The sequence below is a fragment of the Vanellus vanellus genome (genome assembly GCF_965231255.1).
Source record: "Vanellus vanellus genome assembly, chromosome: 1".
Lineage (NCBI taxonomy): Eukaryota > Metazoa > Chordata > Aves > Charadriiformes > Charadriidae > Vanellus > Vanellus vanellus.
The window spans coordinates 100,285,804-100,313,046 of NC_138905.1; the positions used below are offsets into that span (position 1 = coordinate 100,285,804).

Here is a 27,243-nt window from a genome sequence, read left to right on the forward strand (position 1 = left end):
AGGCACCATGTGTGGAAACTGGATCAACCAGGCTAAAGAAGCTCAAGAATTTGTAAGGAGCTCCTTCCTCAGATGTAAATAAAAAGGACTTTGCCTTTTCCAGGGTGAGATCTATAATCATTAACTCATTTGACTTAGAAAAACTGTTTTGGTTTCAGACAATTCAGTAGGAAGGTAAGGTCTTTTATTGGGAGTGAAAATGAAATAAATGAAGCTCATCTCCAGCAGGAGTGCTGAGAAACAGCAGGAAAAGGCTTTTTCTCATGAAGATGTCCCAGGTAAAATCTTGTGGATCCAGACACACATTTTGACCTTGATGACTGCTCAGCTTCACGCTCAGTCCTCTGGAGTTTTAAGGATTCTCCAGAACCAAAAGGTGGGGTATGCAATTCGTATTTCTTTTTATTTGCTCAATGAAACCAAGCCGTGTGCTCAGCTTGATGGAGTGCCTTTGCTTGGATGGCTGTGACATGACATCAGGAATCTGAATGCCTGGGAATGCTCCAGGCATCAATAGCCAGATGAGTTGCACAATCTGGGGGGAGGAAAAGCATCCTCAGCATTTGGCAGGAAAAAGAAGGCGCCAGTGCTATGAGTGGATGCTCAGCCAGCAAGGGAGGGAGTTGGACAAAGAGGCTTTGTTTTCTTCTTAATCTGCTGTTCTCTTTGTGCTGGGACAAGAGAGTGAGCAAGAGTGCAGTTACCATCTGCCTGCCCAACCCTTTTGATCCAGAGGGGAGAGAGGTGCTCTGTGGGAAGAAAGGATAAACGTGAGGATGGAGTCAGAGCAGAAGAAATGAGAGGAGGTAGGTTGAAGGACACTGGAGGGGTGGGAATCAGCCACTGGCTGCAATAAATTGTTATTAGGGACTCTAAGTAGCACAGGAGAGTTCGTGTGGGAAGCTGGTACCCACCAGATCTCAATTCGCGACATGAGTTGCTTCGTAAAAGCATGCCCTGTAGAGCACAAGCTGAAATTGAAGACCATCTTCCTCTTTTCTTCAGATTTGTTCATTTGTTTTTTTTTACATGGAAGCAGCTTCTCAGGTTTAGGTTGGATAGTATGTGAGCAGGCATACATGGTTCTTTAACAGCAGACTTGATTTTAGGCTGCATAACAGCTAGAGAGAAGGCAGTTCGTGACACAAAGGTCAGTGGTGTTCATTTCTTTATTGGCTGTACAGGGAGACTAAAATTAGAAGTGCTGATGGATGTTATAAGCTCCCTTCACAGCCTAACCAAACCACTTAGTTTGTGCTGTTCAGAACCACATCTGTTTATTTAGCTGCGTGGATAACAGCAATAATATTTTACCATTTCAGCTGACAGCAGTAGGGAAAGCAATCCGGTTCCTTTCAAAATTGTCTCAGCAAATGACAGCATTGCTGAAGGTTTAGTCACCTGGTTGTCAGGAGCTGGTACAGTAAGGTGGACAAACTGGAAAACCTAGTATTGCATAGCTGAGGGCTGTAGTTCCGACTACTGGGCAAATCGATACTCCCTCCGCCTCCTGTTTCTCTGTAGATAGTGCAGACGACGTTATTTGTCCTTCCAAGGAATTCCCCTTATTTATCAGTGTTTTGAGATCACTCCTGCGAAAGCTATCTCAACTCTCCTTGTTACCGTTTCCAGCCTCGTACCAGAACTGCTACTGACCATAACTGCAGCTGAAACCAGAAGGAAATGAGTTGCCTCCGTGCTTGCTTCAGAGTCAGACGTCCTCGCGCAGATAGAGCAGCTATGAAAAGGCAAAACTCTAGTCAGGAGCATGAGGTTATTGAACTACAAGAAGACAACGACATGGAGGAAAGTGAGGCTGATCATGGCAGTCCTCTAAATGCTCGAACGAGAAAGGTAGGAATTTCACTTGATCATTTGTTGCTTGCTCTTGGGGAAAGTACCACACAGCAAGTGAAATGATACTTTGCAGGAACATCCTGTAGAGGTGGTTTAATTTGGTGTTTGAGGGAGAGGGAAAGGTTAGTCACTTGAAAGTAAAGGCTGAAAACCTGTTAAACATGCTTCTTTTCCTCTTCTCAATGAAGTATCCTAATACTGGAGTGGGATTTTAAGCTTTTTTTTTTTTGTCTTTTGTGCTTGGCTGTTTGTGAACTTTAACTTAGAAAATGCGTTTGTAATTGGTACTCTAAGTTTTGCTTTCTCTTTTTATGTGCTGTTAGTGGGATTGGGCTCAAAACCAGACAGGACAAAAGTTGAAAGCCATAATAAAAACAGGCTTTCTTTCAGAACAAATTAGTCGCAAAACAGTGCTGCCAAAACAAGAATAGGATGTCCTGCAACAGACCATGCTGGATTCTCTCTCTTTTTATTTTTTGAGTAATTTTCAATTGCTAACAATTACGAATTTGTATGAATAGAGTGCGCCAAAGCCTCAGTTAAGACCAGTGTGTGAGTCCTGAAGGAGGTAGCTCCCAGTGTTTAGATTAAAACTATGGAACAGACCAATGCTGGCAGAGGAGTAATACGTACTCACAGGTGACTGTTGTACAATGATTTTCACTACTTAAGAGCAGAGGGAATATCTGTGGCAGAGCGAAGAAGTTTCCCACTTTTCTGTGAGGATGGCTGAACCCTCCCAAGAGCTTGAGAGTATTAGTCACGCCACCCCTCCCTTCCTGCTCCTGGCTGAGCAGCAGTGACTGCTTCCTCCTGTGAGCCCCACTGATCATCTCTGTGGGCTGATTCATTCCACTGGCTAGGCAAAAACCCCATTTACTCTACTATATCGGGGCCGGCCACTTCTCCTCTGGTCTGGTAAGCTGAAACAGCTTGCTGCAGGGTCAGGCAAATTCTAGGGAGGTGCAAAGAGGAACATGAGGGTAGAGGAGAGGCAGGGGTGAGCTAGATCTGCTCGGCTATCTTGAGAAACTGTACCCTTATGTTTCTGGTTAGCCTTCCCCTTCCCCGAACTGAGTTTTCATTTGGGTTCTGTTTCTGCTGATTCTGGCAACTGGCTTCCTATCCTATAGGGGCTGCTGGAAAATTATCAGGCTCTGCTTCCTGCTTAGGTGGCAGGTTAATCAGCAGAACTGCCCTGCCCACCGGGGAGAGATTTTCTCTGCTGCTGCTCCCTCCCGGCAGTCTTGCGATGTAAACGGGCAATGTCCAGAGGGTGTTGGCTGGGCTGGTAGGGGATAGTTGGAGAGCCGAATGTTTGCTTGAGATCGAGCCAGTTTGCTATGCGAGATTAAGAATTACACTTTTGTGATGGTCTAAATACGTGGTCGGGTTGAAACCTGGGCTTGGTAACTGTCTGTCTCAACTGATGTTACTATGTCTGATTTCATAGCTGTACTCCAGGCAGTAGTTACTGGCTTTTTTTCTTTTTTCAAATACAAAACAATAATGTCAAGTATTAAATTGAAGCTTCATTCTTCTAATAGATTTAAAAAAAAATATATATATATATGTAAACATGATCACACCCAAAAGCATGTTGTAAGGGAAACCATATTCAACCTTTGCCCCTTGTTGTCCACCAAAATGAAGTTCTACATGCACAGGTGTCTGCAGAGAGTGCTTACCCTGTCTCTGCTCCCGCTCCTGAAAAAATGACTCTTGTAAGATCTTTCTGTGGGTATCTGTTTTATCTCCCTGTTCATCTGCCACCCCCAAAGAAGCTTTAAGCCAGCTGGTGGATGTCAGTTAAAATCAGTGAAAGGCTTTCTATTACGCTGGGTTCTTAGAAAGTTCAAAAAGTAAAGGAAGGCAGCCTGGGTTAGTGCCTCCAGCCAGCAGCTGCTTCCTGCCAACCTGCACGTGTGCGGCCCACACACAACCTACAGCATGTGCTTTTCCTTGCCGGGTACTGATGTCAAAAAGGACATGGAGTTTACTGCTGGATTTATGGTGGAGGAGGAGGAATTAAAAAGGCAGCGTGGTCTACTTAGGGATTCATGCCCTTCCTTCGGTCTTCTGTCTGTAAAACAAAATAATTGGAGTTTTTTATTTGTTTTGCTATGTCACCTAAGCTTTTTTCTTTCTTTTTTTTTTTTTCTCTATATTAGTACTGCTAGGGTAGCTAATTAAAAGATTAATTTCTTCCATGGTCTTAAATCTTATTAAAAATTAAATGAAAGGCAAGTATTGTCCTTTCTTTCCTATATAAACGCACAGGTATGCACAATTGCTTTGAAATTTCCTTGTGATCTTCAAGAAAAGGTGAGATTTGTAATGAACTTTCTGTTAAATACACTCAATAGCTTTCAAGTTTCCAATCTTCTGAAGAAAAAGGGGGCCGACTGTAAAAATCTCAGGTTTTTTAGAGTGCTCTTTAATGCAATAATGCTTTGGCTGCTGGCATCTAGGAGCAATGCAGACCATTATCATCAACATCGCAGAGGTGAATGATTCTGGAAATCCCTCCACAGACATCTTTTTGGTTGGCAGGGGTGGCAAACATTAAAACTACAGCTTGCAGAACATGCAAATCAAATAGATGTAGTTCAAAAAAGAAGCCATGAAAGCACCTTTGTAGCACCTCAGTTTAATGGGTAATTCAGGAGTTGGAAATTCTTCACAAATGGATGAGTTTGCCTTAGTTGATGAGGACTGGGTCAGAGACCAGTTAAGCAACCTGGACATCCATAAATCAATGGGTCCAGATGGGATGCACCCGCGGGTGCTGAAGGAGCTGTCTGAAGTCATTGCTGGACCACTCTCCACCATCTTTACCAAGTCTTGGGAAACGGGCGAGGTGCCTGAGGACTGGAGGAAAGCAAATGTCACTCCAGTCTTCAAAAAGGGCAAGAAGGAGGACCCGGGTAACTATAGACCGGTCAGCCTCACCTCCATCCCTGGGAAACTGATGGAGCAGCTTATCCTTGGTGCCCTCTCAAGGCATATCAAGGATAAGAGGGTTATTAGGGGCAGTCAGCATGGCTTTTCCAAGGGGAAGTCATGCTTGACCAACCTCATAGCCTTTTATGAGGAAATAACGAGGTGGATGGATGATGGCAGAGCGGTAGATGTGGTCTACCTTGACTTCAGTAAAGCATTTGACACGGTCTCCCACAGCATCCTCATGGCTAAACTGAGGAAGTGTGGACTGGATGACCGGATAATTAGGTGGACTGCGAACTGGCTGAAGGAGAGAAGCCAGAGAGTCGTAGTCAATGGGGCAGAGTCCAGTTGGAGGCCGGTAACCAGCGGAGTGCCTCAAGGGTCGGTACTGGGGCCCATATTATTCAATATATTCATTAATGATTTAGATGAGGGAATTGAGTGTACTATCAGCAAGTTTGCAGATGACACTAAGCTAGGAGGAGTGGCTGACACGCCAGAGGGCTGTGCCGCCATCCAGAGAGACTTGGACAGGCTGGAGATTTGGGCAGGGAATAACTTCATGAAATACAACAAGGGAAAGTGTAGGGTCCTACATCTGGGCAGAAACAACCCCAGGTTCCAGTATAGGATGGGGAGCTACCTGTTAGAGAGCAGTGTAGAGGAAAGGGACCTGGGGGTCCTGGTGGACAGCAGGATGACCATGAGCCAGCACTGTGCCCTTGTGGCCAAGAAGGCCAATGGCATCCTGGGCTGTATTAGAAGGGGGGTGGTTAGCAGATCGAGAGAGGTCCTCCTTCCCCTCTACTCTGCCCTGGTGAGACCGCATCTGGAATATTGTGTCCAGTTCTGGGCCCCTCAGTTCAAGAAGGACAGAGAGCTGCTGGAGAGAGTCCAGCGTAGGGCAACTAAGATGATTAAGGGAGTGGAGCATCTCCCTTATGAGGAAAGACTGAGGGAGCTGGGTCTCTTTAGTTTGGAGAAGAGGAGACTGAGGGGTGATCTTATTAGCGTTTATAAATATATAAAGGGGGAATGTCATGAGGATGGAGCCAGGCTCTTCTCAGTAGCGACCAGTGATAGGACAAGGGGTAATGGATTCAAGCTGGAACACAAGAGGTTCCACTTAAATTTGAGAAGAAACTTCTTCTCAGTGAGGGTGACAGAGCACTGGAACAGGCTGCCCAGGGAGGTTGTGGAGTCTCCTTCTCTGGAGACATTCAAAACTCGCCTGGACGCCTTCCTGTGCAACCTCATCTAGGTGTTCCTGCTCCGACAGGGGGATTGGACTAGATGATCTTTTGAGGTCCCTTCCAATCCCTAGCATACTGTGATACTGTGAAATGGGGAACGTTATATCTCTTTTTCGAGTAACAGCCTGCCTGTGAATGGCTTTTGCCTTCTTCAGGTTTACGTTCCCACCTGAAGCAGTAGTTACAGGTGGGACCCCAGCTGTGAGGCATTGCTTACAAATGAGACTCTCCCATCTATGTGGGTTTTTTTGTTTCTAAGCATTACAGTAGAGACCTGCTTAAATATTTTTGCGCACCTTATTTGATTAATCAACATGCCTCTTCCTTTTGTAACTAGGAGCGAAATCCCTGGAAATCATGCGGGAATGTAGTTTTCTGGAAGTGTAAACTATGGATGGTTATAACTACAATTTTTCTAGTATTCTTCCTGGTCATTCTCATCAGCCTAATTCTTTATTCTAGTAAGTATCTCACTCCCGGTTTGCCCTCTAGTAAAAATGTACAATATGTACAATCTAATATAACACAAATAAAACAGTAGTATCCTTTAAACTTCTGTAAACTGCTGAAGGGACTGGGATGCTGACTGCAGAGGGTGGTGTGTTGAGTAGTGGATGTGAACGTGTTTAGTTTAGCAGGCAACAAGGAACCTGCATCCTGATCAGATGACAATTCCAGTTTATAGCTAAGTGAGAAAATGTTATGAGAACAGAGTTGGGGATGAGGATGGAAATTATGCTTGTAACATTGCAAGAGGTGCAATGGATAACTTATATCTTCTCACGTGATTTCAGTGCCTGTCAGGCTCCCAAAGCAGCTGACTTTCACTAATGAGGGTGGGTGATTGACTTCAATGCGCTGTCACTTTTCTTCAGGTGACTTGTACTTTCTTTCTGTTACTCCCAGGCAGTCATTACCAAGGAAATTTGTGAGACACCTACCCTGGAGAAAGCTAAGAGGGTTTTTTTACCAATATTTCTGCTAACTGGAAAATTTTCCTTCCATTTCTATCTCTTTTTGAATATTAGACATTTACACAGATGAAGATGACTATTGGGATTCTGATGCACTACTAAATAGTGGAATTTATCGCAATTTTTCAGGAACATTGGAGTTAATGTGTGGTCTCCCGCACTTTTTTTCTGAAGACATTACTAAGAGGGTATGTGTTGACATAGTTCTTGGCAAACCTGATTCTGCTTGTAATGTAGATTCAGAGTTTTCCATTTTAAGAAGTTTCTGTTTCTCTGTGTAGCAACTCAGTCATTTGCAAGTCCAAAAAAAATTCTGAGTTGTACTTTTTCTAGTATAATTTTAAGTCCTGATCTAGAAAAAGGAATTGTCTGCTTTTAAGCACACAAGGAGTGTGCTTATGTTGATTTTAAAAAACTAAAAAACAAAAAAAAACCCAAACCAAACCAAAACAAAAGGGAACAAAAGAGAAAAGCCTGATTTATTTTTTTTTCTCCTAAATTTCAGTAATGGTTGGGGTGTAGTCTTCACTTTTTTCATATAATCATCAAATAATTTAGGTTAGAAATGGCCTGTGAAGGTCATCTAAGACCAATGCTAGCTAAAAATCCTGTGTGTTGTGTTCTCCTGTAAGTACACAATGACAGTCTGGGTTTATAGTTGCCATTTCTGTTGAGCCATTACAGCTCTGATTTATGGCTGAAATGAGCTGGGCAGGTATGGCAGTGCTGGTTTTGACTCATTGTGGAAAGGGAGTGTCAATAGAGTGACCCTTCCCTCTATCAAGTAAGAGTAGAAGGCTTTTTTGGTACTAATAAAAACCCAAGCTGAACAATATAAATTGCACATGGCAACTTCAGCGCGTACTTTTAGTTTACTCCGAATGCCTCCATTGTGTTAAAGTCATACAGCAATCACTCAAACACACAGATTAGTCTGTCTGTCAAGCTTAAAAAGATTGTGTTCCTTTTCCAGGGCAGATATTTGCTGGTATTTAACCTTCAGCACCTGTGTTTATGCCCCTTAAAACACCTTGTAAGAATGATTTGCTGTATCTTCTTTTATGGGGAAAAGAGAAAGTGAATGGAAGAAATATTGTTTTTCTTCTTTTTTTCTTTCCAAGTTAACAGATGTCTACAGTTCATCTCCAGCCCTAGGACGCTACTTTAGATCAGCTCAAGTGGTTTATTTCAGGTAAGCAATTTTTCTCACCAAAATTATCCAAAAATTCCAAGCTTTTGATGAGACATACATGTGCCCAAGTAAATATGCACAACATTTAAATTTTTGAAGAATAGGATGTTTGAGGGAAAGTTACAAAAAAAAAAAAAAAAGGTAGTAAAAACTGGTTGAAAGATCCTCTGGTGTAAATGGCAAGTGCTGCTAATAATATATAATGAGAGTAATGTTTTGTTGCTGTTCAATATTACCTCTGTTGTCCTTGGTTCCAAGTTCAGCCCTTAATAAACATGTTCAAGGACGTTTATTAAAAGGAAAATTATCTGGTGGAACCACTTGAGACTGACATGGCTTAAATAGCCTTAAATAAATAAAACAGGGTTCATCGGGAGGGGAGGACTCTTGTTCCCAAAAGAGCTAAGGCAACAGGGACATACAAGTCAAGAGAGCCAAAACAGTAATATTGCATTGCTGGTTTGTTTGGATCATTTTTTCCCCCCACTTTGTTTTGGGCAACAGGAGCAAATCGCAAAGCCACAGCATGTTGGACAGACTGGTGGAGCTGGACTCAGGGGCAGAGCAGGTGGGAAAGCGAAGGCTAGGCTAGCCTGGGTGGGAGATGCTTACACATGAAGGAGAAGCTCAGCTACCAAAGGATGATGGGGACAGAGGAGTAGCAGTGGAGGAAAATAGAGAAAAAACATCCAGGCCTGCCTTGCAGCAGCAACAGAAAGCTTCAAGCTGGAACAGAGGGAGGGTCTTACTCTTGGCAGAAACTGGTGCTGAAGGAAGGCTAAGGACTTCACTGTAAAGTTTTAATCTATGGAGACACCACAGACTTACAACAGGAGGGAGGCTGAGCAACAGAGGGAAAACTGAGGCTGGAAAGATCAGCTGCAGCACGGCCCTGCCACGGAGAGATAGCAGAGAGGCAAGGGAAGGTGGTCAGAGAGCTTCCCCAAGGACTTCTGAAAAGGCACTGTTACAAAAGGGATTAGAAAGACCGGAGGTTATCATGGGAAGTAAATTCAAAAGCCCAAGGCCCTTGAGAGAGCAAGGACAGAGGAAGACTTACCTGGGCTGGGACAAGGGACAGTCTTGAGGGCACTTTGGGAAGTGTGCTCCCCTGTACTGCCAGCCTTGGGCATGCCGGCTCTGTTCAATGAGTGAAGTTTATGTGTAAAAATTATAGTTTACACACCAAATACAAAGCTGTATTTCTGCATACAGATTGACTAGATGATCTGTCTGTCTGTCTCTCTGCCTCTGTTTCTCTTCCCCCATTCAATTTCTTCTTTGATGTCTTAGATCCTGGGTGTACAAAATGTAACTGTCAAGTTGTAGGTGGGGGATTTGGGAGACAACAAACAATGAAAACTCCAGAGATGGAATCCAGTTGGGTGGTTTACATAATCCATTCCAGAGCTGGGGCAGGAGCACAGCTAGGTTGCGCCAGGTACTGATAGCAGGAGAGCAAACCTTTCTGCAGGTTCTCAGCTGACCTATGCATGAGACATTGCAGCATCTCTGCTCTTCTCGTTATGTACTTTTTAGGCACGAGTGCCGAAAACCTCACCCCGTTAGGTGCATTTTTGTTTTCAAATGCACTTGCCCTTTGTGCATTTGAAAACATGTCTCAGGTTGGCTTCACGTATGTTAACGTCAAAAGCTGCTCTGAGAAGCAGTGCGGGAGGAGGAAACTGTTATCTTTGATGGCAGTTTTCTTTTATAATGCTTTTCTTTAGAACAAGTCTTTTAAAAAAATCCACACCTAGATTGGTTTGAAAAGTCAGTTTTCTCAAAAAAAGAAAAGATCCAATGGTGACTTGAAGGCATTCATACTTTACTTTTTTGTTTGTTTTGTTTTTCAGTAATGAAAGCTCCATTGTGTCTTATCAGCTAAAGTTTTCTGTACCACCATCAACAGAGGGGTTTATGGAAAACACAATGAGCCCAGATTTTATAAGGAACGTTCTACGTCAAAATATTTATGATGAAGATGATGCTTTTAATCCTGGGACATCTGAATGTAACAGATTAAAGCTTGACCCAACTTCTCTCACGTTAACATGTAAGTGCTGTACATTCTAGGGATTGTTTCTTTACAAAGAGCTGAAGTATTTACCTGAAGAAAAGGGAAATCTTTCTGGAAAGATGTTAAGATTTGTTAGGAAATATATTTTGCACAACAATATCAAGAAAACAGTAAAATATTCCGTTTTCAAGAAAGTCTTGCTATGCTTAGCTTATTACCTAGGATTCGCTATTTAGTCCTCTGATTAGAAATGGGGTAGGGATGAGACTGCTCAGTTACAGATGCCAACCAAATTTTTCGCTCTGTTCTTGCATTTTATGCATACAAAGAAAATCTCCTAGTATGTGTGTGCACCATAATGGGGAGCCAAATAACTAAAATTGTTTCTCATCACCATATATTTGTATTTGAATGCTTATAAAACAAATTTCAATCCTAGTGAAACAGCATAAGTAATTTGGGGGTCAACTCCTGATTATTTTTTTCCACAGTCAAGGATGAAAAAGCCTCATGATATTTGTCTTTTCAGAGTTTTGGGGGAAAATTTATTATGCATAGGACATACCTTTTAAAGGAACCAAATGTTCATTCTTCCAGGTTTTCTAGGAAGTGATTCCAATAACTACCACTGACTAGATAGTGATTCCAATGCATTTAAATTTGTCTTGACTGAAATGTCAGTATAAAAGTCTTGTGAAAGTTTTACTGAAAACAATACATGGAGCTGCTTCCTGCCACCTCACTTTCTGAGCCACACCTGTGTGCTTTCAGAATAACCCTCGGCTAACACATCACCATACAGTGTATATACGTAAGATTTGTGCTTAACTCACATCTCACGTTGATTTTTCTTGGTACTCTTGGTACTCAAGACAGCAACAAGTCAGGAGTTCTAATTCTCAATATCATTTTGCTCCTTGTATATTGACAGGATTCATAGAAAACATATTGCAAAAGGAACAGGAAACAATATGCTGAAATATCTGACTGAAGTTTCATTTTAATGTTAATAATGTACTGTTTTAACTTTCAGAGTAACGAAGGAAAGTATACTCGTTTTCCTCGCCACCTAGAAGAGCTGGGCTTCTCCTATCTATTAGTAATCCCATGGAAAGAAGCTATGCATTCGGTAGAAACAGTTCTAAAGATGTCCTGTAAATACTGTCTATGATGCAATATTGTAAGCGTAAAATGAGGTATATTTATGACAGTGTTATACTCATAGAACATCGCTACCTCCTCCTTTACTGTTGTCCTGATATATCAATAACCCATTTCATTCTTGTGAAAATTGTGTAACCTGCCTGATGCATGCTCTGCTGGCTTTGAAATTTCTGTTTTGTCTTGCATTATGATTAAATTTAGATTCCCTGCATGAGCTTTAAGAGCAGTCTTGCACATGGCTCCTTTCTTCTGCTCTTGGATTATCCAAAATTATCTGCACAGATTCATCCTTAATGCTCGCTTCCATGCAAGCTCAGGTCTGCTACTTTCTCCCTGCCAGTTTCATGTGCCATGTTTCCCTGTTGTTCTTTCCTCTCAAACCAGCCTGAAAACTTAAATACACTTCCTATTTTCTTTAACTACATGCAAGACCTTTGCACCAGCTTTTAAATTGAGCTTCAACTCTCATCATTCCTGTGTTCATCCTACAGTCTTTCTGGATAAGGTGGTACCTGCTCTATTTTTCTCTTCTGTAATGTGAGATAGAAATGAAGAAGGAAGAAACATTGGGAAGAAACATGTCTTGTTCACTAATGCATCTGAATGCAACAGGAATCTTGAAAGGGTCAAATTAGCTGTGTGCTTTAATAATTAGCCACTGCTACTCGTAAAAAGACAGTTATATGACCCACACTTGTAAATTCAAAGAGAAACTAGCCTGTACCCTAATTATAATCCCTGCCCCTGCAGTGGGGATAAAATGAACAGAGGCAAGATATTTGCCTTAAGAAGGCAGCACGTAGTTGTTCTTGTTGACGAGAGATCAGATGAGATGGACCAATGCCAAGAGGAAGGCACTGAAGCAGGCCGTGCAGGCCAGTGTGCCATGAGACTTATAGCCAGTAATTGACTATAACATGAAAATTAAAAATTAAGCATTAACTTTACATGGAATGTGATGGATTCACTACCGTGTTAGTGAAGTATAGCTTCTTGTTATTTGTTTATAAACAGTATAACTGCTAGTACTGTCGGATAGACAAATTTATTTTAAGAAACCTTTTGTATTGTGAGAAATGTGTTATGGGAAATTGTGTTTCTCTTTTTCTAATATTACTAGTTTATTTAAGGAGTAATATGACAATTTTACAGTGCATTAAATTATTTATTTTTACTGTTATAGTCATTGTTTTCATTCTTCAGCAGTTCCAGTCCTTCAGCTGTTTGAGTTGCAAAATAATCCTCAGAAATCTGAGTGCTGAGAGCTGTATGAACCATCTGTCTGACTCAGCTGTACACTCAAACCCATATTTGTTGTTGCATGAGTTTTAACTGAGCTTGGGAAACAGCCCGGACCAAATTAGTAGTTCACATGGCTCTCATATTTGTAGCTAATTTTATCCCATCTTGATTTGTAAGATGTAGCGTTGGCTGTAAGAACCATAATTTCTCTTGGTGCAGTATTCTATGCAGCATACAAGTAGAAGAGCTATTCCTTCTGATTCTTACATTGGGGAAGGATAAAATTCACGGATGATCCCAAAAGTAGCAGGCTATGAAACTACCAGCAACAGAAAAGTGGTTTGCCTTTGAGACGCTGCTTGATCTGTTTGCTCTAAGATGACTGAATCTGCCCTTGAAAACTTCTTTATCTCGACTCTGTTTCTAAGAACTGAAAAATAATTTAGATTCTGCCTCTTTATGGTGACGCCTCTATGTGCATTAGGAGTTGAAAGAAAAAAGGTGCCAAGCGTTCAATTTTTTGCAGCAATCCTCTGCCTCTGCAACTTTACCCCATAAATTAACAAGAAAGAAGGTGGAATTGTAGCAAGATGTTGTGATATTCAACAGAAACTGTCTGACTTTACAGTCTACATCCAGTCATGCTTTGAACTCTAATTGAAGGAAAAGTCAAAAAAGCCCAGGAAAAGTCAAAAAAGCCCACGAAAAGTGGTACCTGGTTTTATCTTTTTGATGTAAGTTGATCATGTAAAAGAAAATAACCAGATTAATTAGTTATGACCTCATCTATTAGGGACAAAGTAGTGTGAAAACACGTTATTTCATCAAGTTAGATATTTCTGATTGCTTAATCTTAATTTTAATAGAGGGAGTGTGGCTAATACATAGATGACTGGGGCAACTGAGCCACAGTTAAAATGGAACAGACAAGATAGTTCTGGTAACTCAGCTTGTGGACTGTACAACCTGTCCTTTAAAATCCCATGGCAGGCAGTTGTCTGTGCAACCACAGCAGCCAATAGAAATTTTGGGCGGATTCAGCTGTCTGTCAGTGCAGCGGTACCTGCAGAGTGCTGCCTGCGCTGTCCTAGCAGTGTGTCTGCTGCATCCACCCGTGGGACCACCCCTGCCACCAAAACTGCCGGCGGGATGCACAAAAGCACCGCACTGTAAAGCCAGGGCTGCGGCCAGCGATCACATACAGAGGAGGATTTAAAATCAGGAAAACTGTTCAACGTTTTCTTCCAAATTGTTTTATTACCAAAACGGGGGGAGCAAAAAAACCCAACAAAACACGCTTAAGGAAGAACACAGGCACATAATCAGTTTATGAGTTCTGGTGAACCGTTGAATAACTGGTTTCAGTCCTGTGCGTGTGTCCACAAGTGCTGCTTGCAAAGGGGTGATGGGCTACAGGGAGGTTCTGTTCTGGCATTGCAGAGAGCCAAATTCTGGGACTCCAGCAGGAGGGAGCTGGAAGCGCTATGTCACAAAGGCAACACCTGGGAATCTTCTACTGTGAGGTGTGCAGTCGCTGCCTGTGCAGCATCAGGGTCTACATAGATTTCATAGTCTTCTACATGGCAGTGGTTTGAAGTGGCTAGAATTATTGCTTTGCGGGCAGTTTGTTGCTTTTTCAAAATTTAGTTCAAAATTTATTAAGACTTCATTCTAAGACAAGTACTATTATGTTAAAAGAGGGAGGGGGGCAATTTGATAAATTAGTTATGTATCCAAATTGTACATTGTATCATGGTATATATAATGGTATATATCAAGCAGGCCAGAGAAACTTCAGAAAAGAGAGTAAGTGTACCTAGCACAGGGTCTACTCCTTTCATTTTAAACACAATCCACCTCTAAAGAAACAAACAAAGAAAACCACCAACAAGGGATATTATTATTGCATTTTGTGGGGCTTCAATTAGTAGTTCCATAAGACTCTTAAAAAAAAAAAAAAAAAAAGTACTGTAAAAGTCCAGAAAAATGTGCAGCCTCAGTTGCTTGTAGTAATGAAGCACCTAATTTTCTATAGAGAAACGTTGTCTTACAACGGCAGTTCCTACTGATTTCTCTTGCTTTAATTGTCAAGTCCTGTACCTTGTCCATGTCTCTTTCTCTGATCACCTTTTCACGGACAGATTTGTCTCACTGGAAATGACCGGCAGATGTGTCCTAATGAGTAAGCTTGGTAACGAGAGAGAGATGTTTGTTTGAAGACATGACAGCACAGGAACGGTGGTTAGCACGGCTGCATACTGCTGGCTTAAACATTCAACTAAAAGAGTGCCTTGGGAGCAGAAAGTGTCCCTTTCTAAGTTACCAGGACATAATCATAATCACTGTTCTCTTCAGTGCTGATGGTATTTTCCTTCCTCTTGGGCACATTGACAAGCGCATATTCTGTCTGATTATTGGTGATAATTGCAGAGGCTTCATGTTTTACATCGTGGCTGACAGTAGAGTACCACAGTTCGCTGGAATTCATAGAATCTTTTTTGGCAGAATGTTCCTGGGGTGGGGGGGGAGAGAAAGAGAGAGGTTTCACCATGGTTATACCCTGAAGAAGTCTGCAACGTGAACAAATCTGGTATAGACTGTGTGCTTGCTCGTTCGGTGGTGTTGACCAGTGTACGTAGTACTGGGAATGGTTTGTAAATCTGTGGTCATTTCCCTACCCTACGGGCTGTGGCTGGAAACCAGGAGCACCCAACAACGCGTGCACTCCTGGTGCGGATGGAGAGTGAAGGTCTGATACTTGCTGTGAGGTTGGCACTGCCTAGTGGTATGTTACATGATAAAAAGCTCATCACCACACACACACGAGGGAGCACAGTGGCACAAAGGCAGGCAGGGAACCCAAATCACCCCTGGCTCCCCCCAGGGCTGTCCTACGAGAGTTGTAATCCCAGTGAACCCAGGGTGACATCCCCCCAACGAGTGAGTGGGAGCAGATGGAGGTGGAGAGGGAGTTATGGGTATGGGACGTACTATGGATGCATGTGAGGAGAGAGTATTTGGGGTTTACACAAGACTTACTATGGGATGTTTAGGGAAGGAACTAAAGGGAAGGGTCAGGGTGATTTGCAGAGTAAAAAGCATAGGAAAATAAGGGGTTAAAGGGAGGGCCAAGGGAGTGCCAGCCAGCTGCCAGAGAGACCATGGGGTGTGGGAGTCAACTGAGACCCCAAGTGTGTGTGTGCGCAGGAGATGCGCTGTCCTGGAAAGGGCCCTGCAGCAATGGCTCACGCCCTCCCTGGCAGCCCTTGTCCAATGCTCTCCTTGAAAACAGAGGGAGAAGAAGGAAGAACCATTAATGAAGGAGGAGGTAAGACCGTGTGGGTACATGCCTTCCCAATTCTGTTTAGACTTGTCGTTCCTTTTGCCTCTTGAAGGTGTTTGCTAATGCCTTGTGGGTGGTTGTGTATCTAAATAGCGAGCAGGATGACTCATTAAATCTAAAGGGACCACGTGAACTGATTAAGTACTTGGAGCCAGAAGTTAAAAATTCTTTTGCCCTGATGCTCTTGGTTTGGGTAATAAAGCCAGCGAGTAAGTACGGGCTGTATAGAAACATCTGTTATTGTCTGCAGTAGTAGCAGTATTTTAAGTGGATGTTGCTGAGTTCATGCTGATATTTGTAGGTACCTTTCATACTCTGTAGGTGGAACAGAGGTCTCTGCCCCACGAGTTAATAAACCTGGAGGGTTTGCTATTATTTTTCAAAGCTATAAGCGAGAAATAATTGTGAGAACAAAATTCCTCCAGAATCTCTCTTGGATTTACATAAATCAGCTTACATAAATCATTTTGTCTATTTGGATTCTGATTGGTGTGAAAGACCTGACCTTGGGGGCACTTCACTGAAAATAATTCCTGAGTTTTGAGTTGAGACTTTGTAAAATTTTGAGATTTAGAAATTCCAGAAGTTTCAAGGAGTAGAGAAATCAGAGTGGACTTGCTTAAGAAAAGGAATTCCCTACCTATCTGCAGAGGCATGTCTCTCTCCTTCCCTAGCCACTATTGCAAAGAATTGGGAGGGCAGCAGCATTTCTCCTAATGTGCTGGCGAAATGAGACCAGGCAGGCTCTTTATTTTTGTGAGTGACTGGCTCCAAATCCACTGAGTGAAGTCTGGACTGCCTCTTCCAACATATTGATCCACCCAAGCCTTACTCAGAGCCATGTTTTCCAGAACTCTTCCAGTCTATGGGTTTTGAAAGGCTGTTATCATCAACCTTCTCTTATCAGCGGGGAGACTGAAACGCAGAGGTGGCGCGATTTGTCCCACACGCTGATGGTGCAGGAGGAGCGAGCATGAAGACTCTTGAGATTTTGTTTGAGTATTTCATTATTCACAGGACAAGTTTGATGCTCAGAAGAGACGGCTCTCCTATTGCACGAACAACGTGCCCAGGACAGTCTTCAAACCACACTCTGGGGATTTTACTTGGGACACCAAAAACTTTCAAACCCAGACAGCTACTTGGCAGGTTCCCTATTACAGATCCACCCCCTCCTCTTCTCTTCCCCCACAGTCCACCCCACACTCACATGTACAAACGATGAGCTCATTTAATCACACCCTATTCTGTCATCTTGCCCACTCTCCAAAATTTTCTGCTAAACACCCACATATCTGCCAGGCACCAACTTTTGTTTTACTGATGTCATCTTTACTAGAAAAAAAAACAAACAACCCCCCAAAAAAAACAACAAAAAACCCAAACAGGTTGGCCTGCTAAATGGCAGCACTCTGTTCTGTGGTACGTAGGGCTTCTAGTTATTGTTTGTCATTGGATACTTAAGAGGCAATTTCACCTACTCGCTGCTAAAATGAGCTATTTAGAAAGCAGAGGTAGCAAACCACAGGTACTCAGCTGCTGCCTCTCAGAGCCCAGTGTATCGACGCAGGCAAACAAGTACACAAGACCATGAAGTGCATCAGTTGGGAAGTGGCTGCTCCCCTACCCCTGCCTCCAGGCCCGTGAGTTTAGGCAGAGGAGCGGGGCACACACCAGGTTATATAGTTACCTCTTAAATTACCTTTGGGGAGCATTGCCAGAGCTCCTGAATCTAACCCCAAAGCAGGGAAGTAAGACAGACTGGGCAATGTGTCTGTCATGCCAGTCTTACCAGTGTCTCCTCTCCTGCAGTGCAACCATTCCATCCTTTCTGGTTTATAAGAAACTAAATGTTCAACTTGACAGTGCAGGTGGTTTGTTGTTCTTGGGTTTTTTTTTTTCCTTTTGTTCCTTCTGGAGGCAGTGGGTTGTCGGAAAGGGAAACCTTCTTCTGTCCCAACAGAGACTTAGCCATTCATTGAGACATCCTCTATTTTTTTACAATGGAAAGATCAACCAAAACTTTTAAGCCTCCAAGTATTAAATCTCCCTTTGTTTTTTAACTAGAGACTGGTTTTACTACTAAAGCTGGTTGGCAGTTGTCCCTTTAAATGGGTTTTTATTAGAAGATGTTACGCTGAAACTGAAACTTTTTGTGGAAATGCGCCAGTCTTGATGAAACTATAGGCAAGAGAGGTTACGCTGTCTACCAGAAAGCTGAGGAGAGAAGGGGAGGAGGAGAGAGAAGTACCACCGCAGCCATAAATTTCCCTGTGGCTGGGGACACTCATCTAGGACATGATCACAAGGTTCAGCCTCCTGAATTGTTTGATTCGAGGCAGTGACACACTCAGCCTCTGAAATTACAGGTGAGTGCTACAGTCTGTTTGGCCACTGGCTGCCTGAGAGTGGGGCTGCTTATCGTCGTTATTGTTTACGTACATACATTTATTTTGTACATAGGCTTAAACTGATGTTTTTCTGCACCCCAAGCAAATAACCCAGATATGAGCTTTTGTCTCTCCTGTAGGAACGTGATGGACACCTGGTCTTTCTGACACATGGATGTTTTGGACTGAGTTTCCCTGCAGAGCAGCAAAAACATTCACTCTTAGTCATTACCTTGATGTTACTTGACAGATGTCTGCAGGTCTGCGCTGGGGAAAAGGAAGAAAGCACACGTGATTGTCATCCTTTGGTATGGAAACAGGACACAAGGACTTTCTGCAGCACAGGATTTACTCAGACTTAGCTACAGACTGAACACAGGCTATGCAAAAGCAGGAGGTAGTATGACATTAGTTGGGAAAAGTGTTGAATCTCTGAGGGCTCAATAAATCTGATGGCTTTTCAATATTTATCTTTTCTCTAGTCTAACATGCACTTAGATCATGCAGCACTGCTCATCAATCTTAACAAAACCTAGATGTGTAACCTTGTTGGGGTTTTTTTTGCTGGTTGCGTTTGTTTTTTTTCCAACTTAACTGGAATTAGTTTTACATGTCTCTCTTAGAAATGGCTGTTCTTGCTTGCTCTCTGATCGTATTTCAGCTTTACGGTCGACACAGCTTGAACTGTGCCCGGGATGGCTGGCTAGGCACCGGGGCGCAGAGGCGCTACGTGATGTGCCACGCGCCCGACCGTGCACCGAGTGTTTGGGCACACGGGCTCGGCAGGCTGGGGCTTTTCTGGAAATTTGTCTGTCCCGTAAGCATCTAAACGGCAGGTGGCTGTCGTTTCCATCATTCTTTCTCTCAGCTTTATTTTTATCTGCCTAACTGGTGCTTGTTATAAGGTCGACTGAAGTATTCATCGCGCCTGTAAAATTTCAGAGCTGAGCTTTCACTTTTGCCCAAGATAACGGCGTTTTTAAGTGTACTTGTTTTGCAGCCTGACTGAAGGAAAGACATCAGTCTCTCAATATTGTGTTAAAGCTGCTGTCTTAGAGAACTTGCAGTGTTTTACAACATGACTGTTCTGCCTTGACACTGCCATGAAATTGCCGATGCACACGACTAACAAGAAGCTGTTCCTCCCTGAGCAAATACCACAACTTGTAGAAGTGGTAAAAGTATTATACCAGCCCCTACGTGAACGGCTTTACCCACTGATGGAAAAGGCAGCAGTCTGAACCGAAACCGAGATGTCGTGACTCACGTGAACGCACGTGATCCTGATGACTACACGAGCCTTCCCGCTTTGCATATTAAACATGCAGAAACTCTTTTATGAGGAGAATGCCTCATACTGACGCATGCTTAGAGAAAGTCCTAAGCTGTGCTTGTGCGGGGAGCGGGGGCTGGCGTGCCACCCGGCCCTGTGCTGGCAGCCCCCTCCCTCCCGCAGCCCCCGGCAGGCTGCCTCTTCCCCTCGTTTGCAGGGGACGAAGCTGGGGCGTAAGCACAGGCACCCTGTGAAGCTGATGTTCCCCCGCGGTGGTTCGGGTGCTTGCAAGCCTGCAGGTACATCTGTAATGTACCAAGGCCGAATTCGCCATCGCAGGAGGCGGCTGCGAGGTGGTGGCTGAGGCACATCTGGTTTAGGAGGCTGGAGGGGACGGCTGCCACCTTGTGCTGCCTTCTCCAGAAACCAAAAAAAAAACCCAAAGAGGCCCCAAATAATGCAGTGTGGTGGGGGAGCAAGAGGGCAGGTACCTCCCTCTGGGTGTAAGCAGGTTTCCCCCGGCTGGGGTGCAAAATGCCTCCCTGTGGCTGCTGCCCCACGGCCATGCCTGTGCCCGTTGGCTGCCTCCGCAGTGATGCTGGGTGCTGGCAGAGGGGTCCCCCGTGCCCCCATCCACCCACACCGTGCCGTGCCACCCCCACCTCCGGGGTGCTGGAGGAGCCTCGTTACTTACTTTCCTTGTGGGAGTATCTTTTTCTCCTGATGGGGATGCGCACTTTCCACCTAGGGTATGGAGATAAGGGTGGGCAGGTTAGGTCTGGCGCTGGTTAGTCCTCGCTCCCTGCCCCAGGGGAGGAGAGGCACAAATCACAGGTCCACAGATGGAGGGGTGGCAGGGACAAGCCGGCAGCTGACGGCAGGCGATACAGCTATTTGGCCATTCCTGCGAAGCAGAGCCGCTCTCTCCCCCTGGGGAGCCTGGCAGTTGGTCAGCAAAGTTTGCGGTTTTGAGGAGCAATCAATCAACTAGGCTCGCTGGAGCATGCACCGTTGCTTATAGTTTACAATGTTGTGCTTGTAAAAAGGTTGTAGAATAATTTACAAACATTTTACAATGTGGTATTGATATTTATATGTTAGACTTACATCTATAATGAAAAGGCACTAAGGGACTGTAAAGCTGCCAAGTTGTATGAAGTTGGGAAATGTGCCCAACTTGCCGGTGGAGGTATATTATGAGTCAGTCTCTAATTTTATGTTTGCATATGCATTCTTACCTCTTACTGGAGGTAAATAGATAATGCCACCATTCTTTGTTGCTCTTGATACTTTCCTTGCTAAACATGTGCTCTTAGATCTTAGTAATTTCATATACTATGCAAGTTTGGCAATTAGCATGAAATAATTTCTTTCTGCATGTGTCCCTGGTGTTCTTATTAGAGTAGCAGAAAGCTTCAAAAATATTAGTCAATATCCCAACTTCCTATTTAGTGGGAGAATTTAGATTTATTTTCTTATAACTGGGAATGAAGATGTGGCCTATTTGGTTTGCTTTGAATTGTATATAGCGATTTACCTATACCGAGCATAAACTCCTCTAGGTTGGTTGGAGATGCCAGGGTGAACGTTTCACACAATTTGGTCCTAGAAATCCTATGAGATACATTTAAAATAAAATATCTACGTATATCTTATGTATGTTTATAATATACACAATTCACATTAGGAGTATATCGTAAATGTTCAGATATCATGAGTTTGATGGTGTTTTTTTGTTTTCTGATCATTTATTTATTCCACTTTTTCTTGTTTATATGCAGTTGGTTTCTGATTTTTTAGTCCTCACTCGATTGGAAAGGCTGTTGGTCTTGGATAGGTCTTCCCTTGGACTATCAAAAGATAAATAGCATATGATCCTGTAGGAAATTAGACCTGTAAACTGCTACACAACCCTATCTGATAAAGTCCTTTTATTTAGTCAATAATACGTTTTCCTGTGGGAAAATATGCCGTGTGGTCTGAGAACTGAAAGCATTTCTCAGCATCTGTATTCGTACTACAGACACGCTGGCTCCTTTGAGGCAGGTGCCCAGCAGTTAGACGAGGACAGCCCAACTTGCTTGCGGTCGGAGGGTTTTTGGGGTGGTTGGCTCTTGTTGGGTTTTTTTTGGAGGCAATAAGTATAGCTATATCAGTGAAAATGCTGGGAAATAGTTTTGGCCAGCAGTCTCAAAACAGGAGAAACGTGACTCAACTATTAAAAGAAAAACAAAGGCAGAATTCATTTTCTTTGTTTCTCTAGTTTCACTTTGCTGTTTGCAGAGCAGCTGTGAGAGCTCTTCTGCAGGCTCCAGAGGCTGTCACGCTCGGGAAGTGGTCAAGCTAAATATAGAAGCGCCACAAAAAGTAAGCTCTCCGAATGGAAGGGATGAAGAGACTTGGGGATATATAGGAAGAAGAAAAGAGGGTCAAGAAATTAAATAGAGAGGAAGCAGCGGGGTCATGGATAAATGGTGGGGTCTGAAATCGTTCAGCTCCCAGCTGCAACATCTTCTCCCAGCAGCTGCAGTATTAAGCCACCTGCTCGAGTTTGTGTCAGGCCTGCTTTGCACACCTGAAACTAAGCTTGATTTCAGTCTGATTTTTCTTCAGACCTATCTACCAAAGTGAGAAGAGACCAGGTGGTGGATGGCCTTTCTGTCCCCGAAGGGGGACTTCCTGGGCGGAGATAGTGGGATGCTGCTGGTAAGGTCACACACACATCCACCAAGGCACCTTTTTAAAGAGCGGAGCCAACCTCACCTGCCTTCAGAAATAGGATGCTCCTCTGATCTGCTATGGGACATGACAGCACCGGCCTTCAGGAGGGAGGACTTCAGTGGGGAGCTGCTGCAGCTGCTATGTCCATCTAACTTGGTCTCCCTTAACCAGAAGGGTTACAGGTCCAGAGATAACTAGAACTTCCTCCAGAAATAGCTGGACCTCCAGAAATAGCCGGTTCCACCCTGGCTCCTTAAACCCTCTACCTCTGACACAAAAGTGTCAAACCCTCAAAAAAACCCCATCTGACCAAGCAAAAAAAAGTGCCACCCTTGCTCTGTGGCTGGCTGCTTGACAAAGAAAACCCAATGCCCCATTGCTTCAGTACGTTGTAATTCCTGCTTGCCCTGTAATTGCCCCCGGACCCTCCTCCCTGTGACCCCACTGGCCACGGCTGGTCCTCACCTACAGGTGGGCTCATTCACCTCAAGCTGATGAACTTTGCCTGCCAGTCTAACTGGATTGATAACTTGGGGTTATTTCCTCCACCTGGCTGACGATTTTCCCAAGCCTTGTAGACACTCCCCCATCTGCAGGTGCCCATCTACTTTGATTTTTTCCAGATCTGGTTAAAGCTACTCAGGAGAGATGCTGACGGCTGGATGGTGTGAGTGCATGAGCCTCATTCCTTAGGAGTTTGGATTTATGACAATATAAGCTGTGAAAGCATAAGAAAAAGCTTTGGGGAGGATTCTTGGAGGTGGGTATGTGCCTAGTCTCTAAGACAAGAAACAGGGGTGCTTTGGGGAACCTTAGCACAATTGCTATGGATTTGATCCCACAGCAGCTCTAAGTGCCTTCAGGAATGCAGGATCAGGTTGGCGTGGATGGGCTGACTGCTATGAGATCACAGAATCACAGAATTTTCAGAGTTGGAAGGGACCTCTAGAGATCATCTAGCCCAACTCCCCTGCTAAAGCAGGATTGCCCAGAGCACATTACTCGGGACTGTATCCAGGCGGGTCTTGAAAATCTCCAGAGAAGGGGACTCCACACCCTCCCTGGGCAGCCTGTGCCAGTGCTCTGTCACCCTCACCGTAAAGAAGTTTTTCTGTGTATTTGAACGGAACTTCCTGTGTTCTAACTTGTGCCCATTGCCCCTCGTCCTGTCACTGGGAACCATTGAAAAGAGCCTGGCTCCATCCTCCTTCAACCCACCCTTGAGATACTTGTACGCCAAGTACAAGTATCTAAAGATACATATAAACATATACATATATATGTATAAGAGATACATATAAACTTTTATGTCGTAAACTGAGCTTTTGCCTTAGCCTGACTGTGAGCCTGCCTTGTGCCGTGGAGCAGAGGAGCCCTTCCTGGCCGACCTGGTCTCTGCCTCTCACACTGCCGTGGCTGGGGCTGGTCCTCTGCAGCACCAGAGCTTTGCATGGAGGCTGAGTCATTGCACAGGAATGACAGTTTTCTAACAAGAAAAAGAAATAAAAAAACCAAAACCCCACCCCATTCCCGTCATTTCTCCATCCCTCTGAACTTCTGCAAGGTCTGTCATTTTTCAGAAAGATCCAGCTTTATCAGCAACCAGGTAGGTCTGACTGAGGAGTGATGTGCTACACAAAACTCACGGCGAGCTGGCACTGCTAATTGACGGGAGATGGAGGAGGTGGGTTGTAATTGCTCTCTGTCCTGCAAGGGCAGCTAGTTAATGCTTTCCCTGTGTTACCTCTCCTGACACTGGTTTCTTACAGAAGAGTTTTTGAAAGTGAGGAAAGCAGGTTGTGGAGCTGCTGTGACAAAGCACTGTGCCAGTGCTGTTTTTTACGGCAGTGGACCTTCCTTCCCTCCCCTCTGATGGGGGAGACGGGTTTCGCAGCCCGTCAACAGCTAGCAGGAAAAATCTGCTTTATGAAAAACTTGCTCACATAGTCCTGATTCCTGCTCCTAAAAAGCAGTTGGGAATGTTTTCAAAAGCAGCAGAAGTCCCATCTTTACGTGTGACACAGGAACTTAAAGCAATGGGGGATTCAGCAAGCCTGGGAGCTGAGTCTGGGGCTGAGATCCAACAGGCACCTGAGCTCATCACTGCTCCTTGCTGCCACAGGTGAGGACCCACCAGTTTCACGTGGATTTTGCTGACTCAAACTGCTTCTGAGAGCAAGGCTTCACGTTTTGGGGACTTTTGCCCTTTCCCTCAAGGCTGGGTAAAGCTGTCATGCCCGAGACTTCTGGCCACAGGCCTGCAGGGAGGTGAGGCATGCACTGTCTTTGGAAGCAAGCAGAACATTTAATTTTGGCAACCGAGTGCCTCATCTGAGCTCCTTAAGACCAAGTAAGCAGTGAGTGTACAGTACCTTTTCGGTGATGCCCAGTGACAGGACAAGAGGTAACGGGCACAAACTTGAGTATAGGAAGTTCCACCTAAACATGAGGAGGAACTTCTTAACCTTGAGGGTGGCAGAGCACTGGAACAGGCTGCCCAGGGAGGTGGTGGAGTCTCCATCTCTGGAGACATTCAAAACCCGCCTGGATGCATTCCTGTGCAACCTGCTCTAAGATGTCCCTGCTCTGGCAGGGGGGTTGGACTAGATGATCTCCAGAGGTCCCTTCCAACCCTATGATTCTATGATTCTATGATTCTATTTAGAGGTTGCACGGCTTTTTCTTTGATCTACCGAGAAGACAATGGGAAAGAGAGGGGATTTTCCTCTCTGAGGGCCTTCAAGTAAACCATTTGTCCATGTAGTGACTTTTTGGTTGTTTCTACTAGGAGAGTTGTTACCGGAGAGCCCTGATGACAGTGCCTTGGAAGTACAAAGGCACAGACCAAAAGCTAGGAGAGTATTTAGCAGTGACAATACGAACACCCAGCAAAGCAATGGCCAGAGGGGCTGGATGCCAGGGTGGCAGAGCCGTCCAGCACCTGCTGCTCTGAAGCAGTGTTGCCTTTTCCAGGTGACTTTTCCTATGCCTGTGGCCTTGCCAGGCCAGACAAAACACCACTGCGCGCCACAACACGACAAGGTTGGAGGGCGAGAGCGCCATGTGCAGCTATGGCACTGTGGTGGGGTCTCCCAGCCTGGTTGGGTCAGCCCCGGACACCCCGTGCTGCACTGCCAGCTGTGGTGCCAGCTCACACCTGCTTGTGTCCAGGGATCTGCCTCTCACCTTCCCCCTTTCACAGTGTTTAGGCACACAGGGTTAGGCACCCTCCTTGAAAATCCCGGGCTGCTGTAGGATAGCATGTGAGTTGCTGCTTTCCCAAAGCAATCCTCTTTCTGTTCGCATTAGTGAAAAAAAGTCATTGCTGGGTCCAGCCAGTTTTGTTGGAGGGGCTTCATTGCTACCATTTAAAAATTTCCAGCTGCGTGACTTTATTCCTCTGCTTTGCAATGTGCTGCTTCAAGGGCCCAAGCTTTCCTGCATGTCCTGTTTGGATGGGATAAACTCAGAAATATCCAAGTGCTTTACTACATCCAGGTAAAAGGGAAATTTCTAATATAATTTGCCCCCTTTTCTATGGGTGACATTAAAGAGTGCCGTGCTGAACGGTGGGAAATCCTACTGGAAACCCTCGCCCCAGGGAGGGCAGCGATGACAGCCTGTCAGCCGTAGCCAAGGGGCAGCCTGGCCGGTGCCCGGCAGTGCTCGGGGTCCCTGCACTGAGCATCTCCAGCACAGATGGCGCCGAAGGCACCTTGCCTGTCCTAGGTGGGTCCTGCTGAGCATCCTCTTCTGTCTTCACAGCTCCTTAGGAGACAATCTATTCCTAACCACTGTTGTACATAACTATAGTATGTTTATATGCACCATATACACCATTTAAATATATTGTATAATTTAATCTATTTATGTATATAAAAGGTTGTCTTTATGAGACATGGTGCCAACAGATGAGAGATGGCAAGGTGAACCTCTGAGTGTAGTTTTCCTGCCTGAAAACCTGGAGCAGATGACAAGTACTCTCTGCTTCTCGTGTTCCTCACCTGTACCACCCTTCCTCCCTTCAGGCGGCTCTCAGTGCTGACAGCCTACGGATGAAGTCACCTCCACAAAAAACATCCTGGGGCAATACTCTTTGACATGCAAAGAATGATATCGTTCATCTTAATTTGCTTGCTAAATTCTTTGTTTAATCAAGAGGCTCCTCTTGGTGCCTTAAGGTTGACTCATTGCAGGTATAATTTAGTCCTCTTTTTCATAAAATCACTCTCTTAGCCCTCTTGCTTAGTAGCCAAATATAAAATGGTGTTGAACCTACCTTATTTTTGGTAGACAGTTTCCCATCCTTCCACTGGATCTCTGCACCCTTGGGTAGCCAACGTTGGCGTGGTTTCCCTGCTGGCTGAATTGTTTTCTGTACTGGCTGTGTTACAGAGTGAAACTCAATGACCAAAGAGGCTCATTATCTCTTGCACAGTACATGTATGCAGCACCCAGATATTGTGCACCTAAAAAAAGCCTCAAAACCCAAAGCCTCCACTGCAGGCGAGCACTATCGGGTGGGGGTGGGAGAGGAAGAGGGGAGGGGAATGGATGGGTGACGTGGCTTCCTGGGGCACCAGGGCCGGCAAGGGTGTGCTGCTGGTGGTGGCCTCCATAAAGTGACTAGCAGGTTGCAGCATGGACTCCCTCTAGGATCCCTCGACTGAAACAGCAACTTGGGGCGCTCTCAGCAAGAGGAAACCACGTGCCTTGCCATCAAGCTTTTCTGCGAAATGGTGTGACAGACCAAATGGTAAAACCCAAACACTTCAAACCCCAGCAAACCACAGCCTTTGCTACTGAAGCTTTCCAATGCAATCTGGTTTTGCTTCCTTCTCTCCTTATCGTCTTTTTTTATCCCTTCT

General features: G+C 44.5%; 2 protein-coding genes across 3 annotated transcripts; one reads left to right on the forward strand and one right to left on the reverse strand.

Moving 5' to 3' along the window:
- The first annotated feature begins 1,263 nt into the window (after positions 1 to 1,263).
- On the forward strand, positions 1,264 to 12,556 carry LOC309686206 (TPA-induced transmembrane protein homolog). 2 transcript variants are annotated; one of them, XM_082498772.1, is made up of 6 exons: positions 1,264 to 1,854; positions 6,394 to 6,517; positions 7,085 to 7,218; positions 8,152 to 8,222; positions 10,079 to 10,278; positions 11,276 to 12,556. In XM_082498772.1, coding segments are annotated over exons 1-6 (702 nt in total). In that variant the 5' UTR covers positions 1,264 to 1,683; the 3' UTR covers positions 11,278 to 12,556. The 2 variants fall into 2 exon arrangements, with proteins under 2 accessions (XP_082354898.1, XP_082354897.1); XM_082498771.1 differs by lacking the exon at positions 11,276 to 12,556 and having other exon boundaries at positions 10,079 to 10,675.
- A 1,579-nt stretch (positions 12,557 to 14,135) lies between these two features.
- Positions 14,136 to 26,680, reverse strand: LOC309675805 (uncharacterized protein; the record flags this gene model as incomplete). Its single annotated transcript, XM_082488200.1, has 5 exons — positions 14,136 to 14,279; positions 14,972 to 15,160; positions 18,614 to 18,648; positions 20,349 to 20,398; positions 26,655 to 26,680. The coding sequence occupies 5 exons, from the start codon at positions 26,678 to 26,680 to the stop codon at positions 14,136 to 14,138; spliced, it is 444 nt and encodes a 147-aa protein (XP_082344326.1).
- Between the last annotated feature and the right edge of the window lie 563 nt (positions 26,681 to 27,243).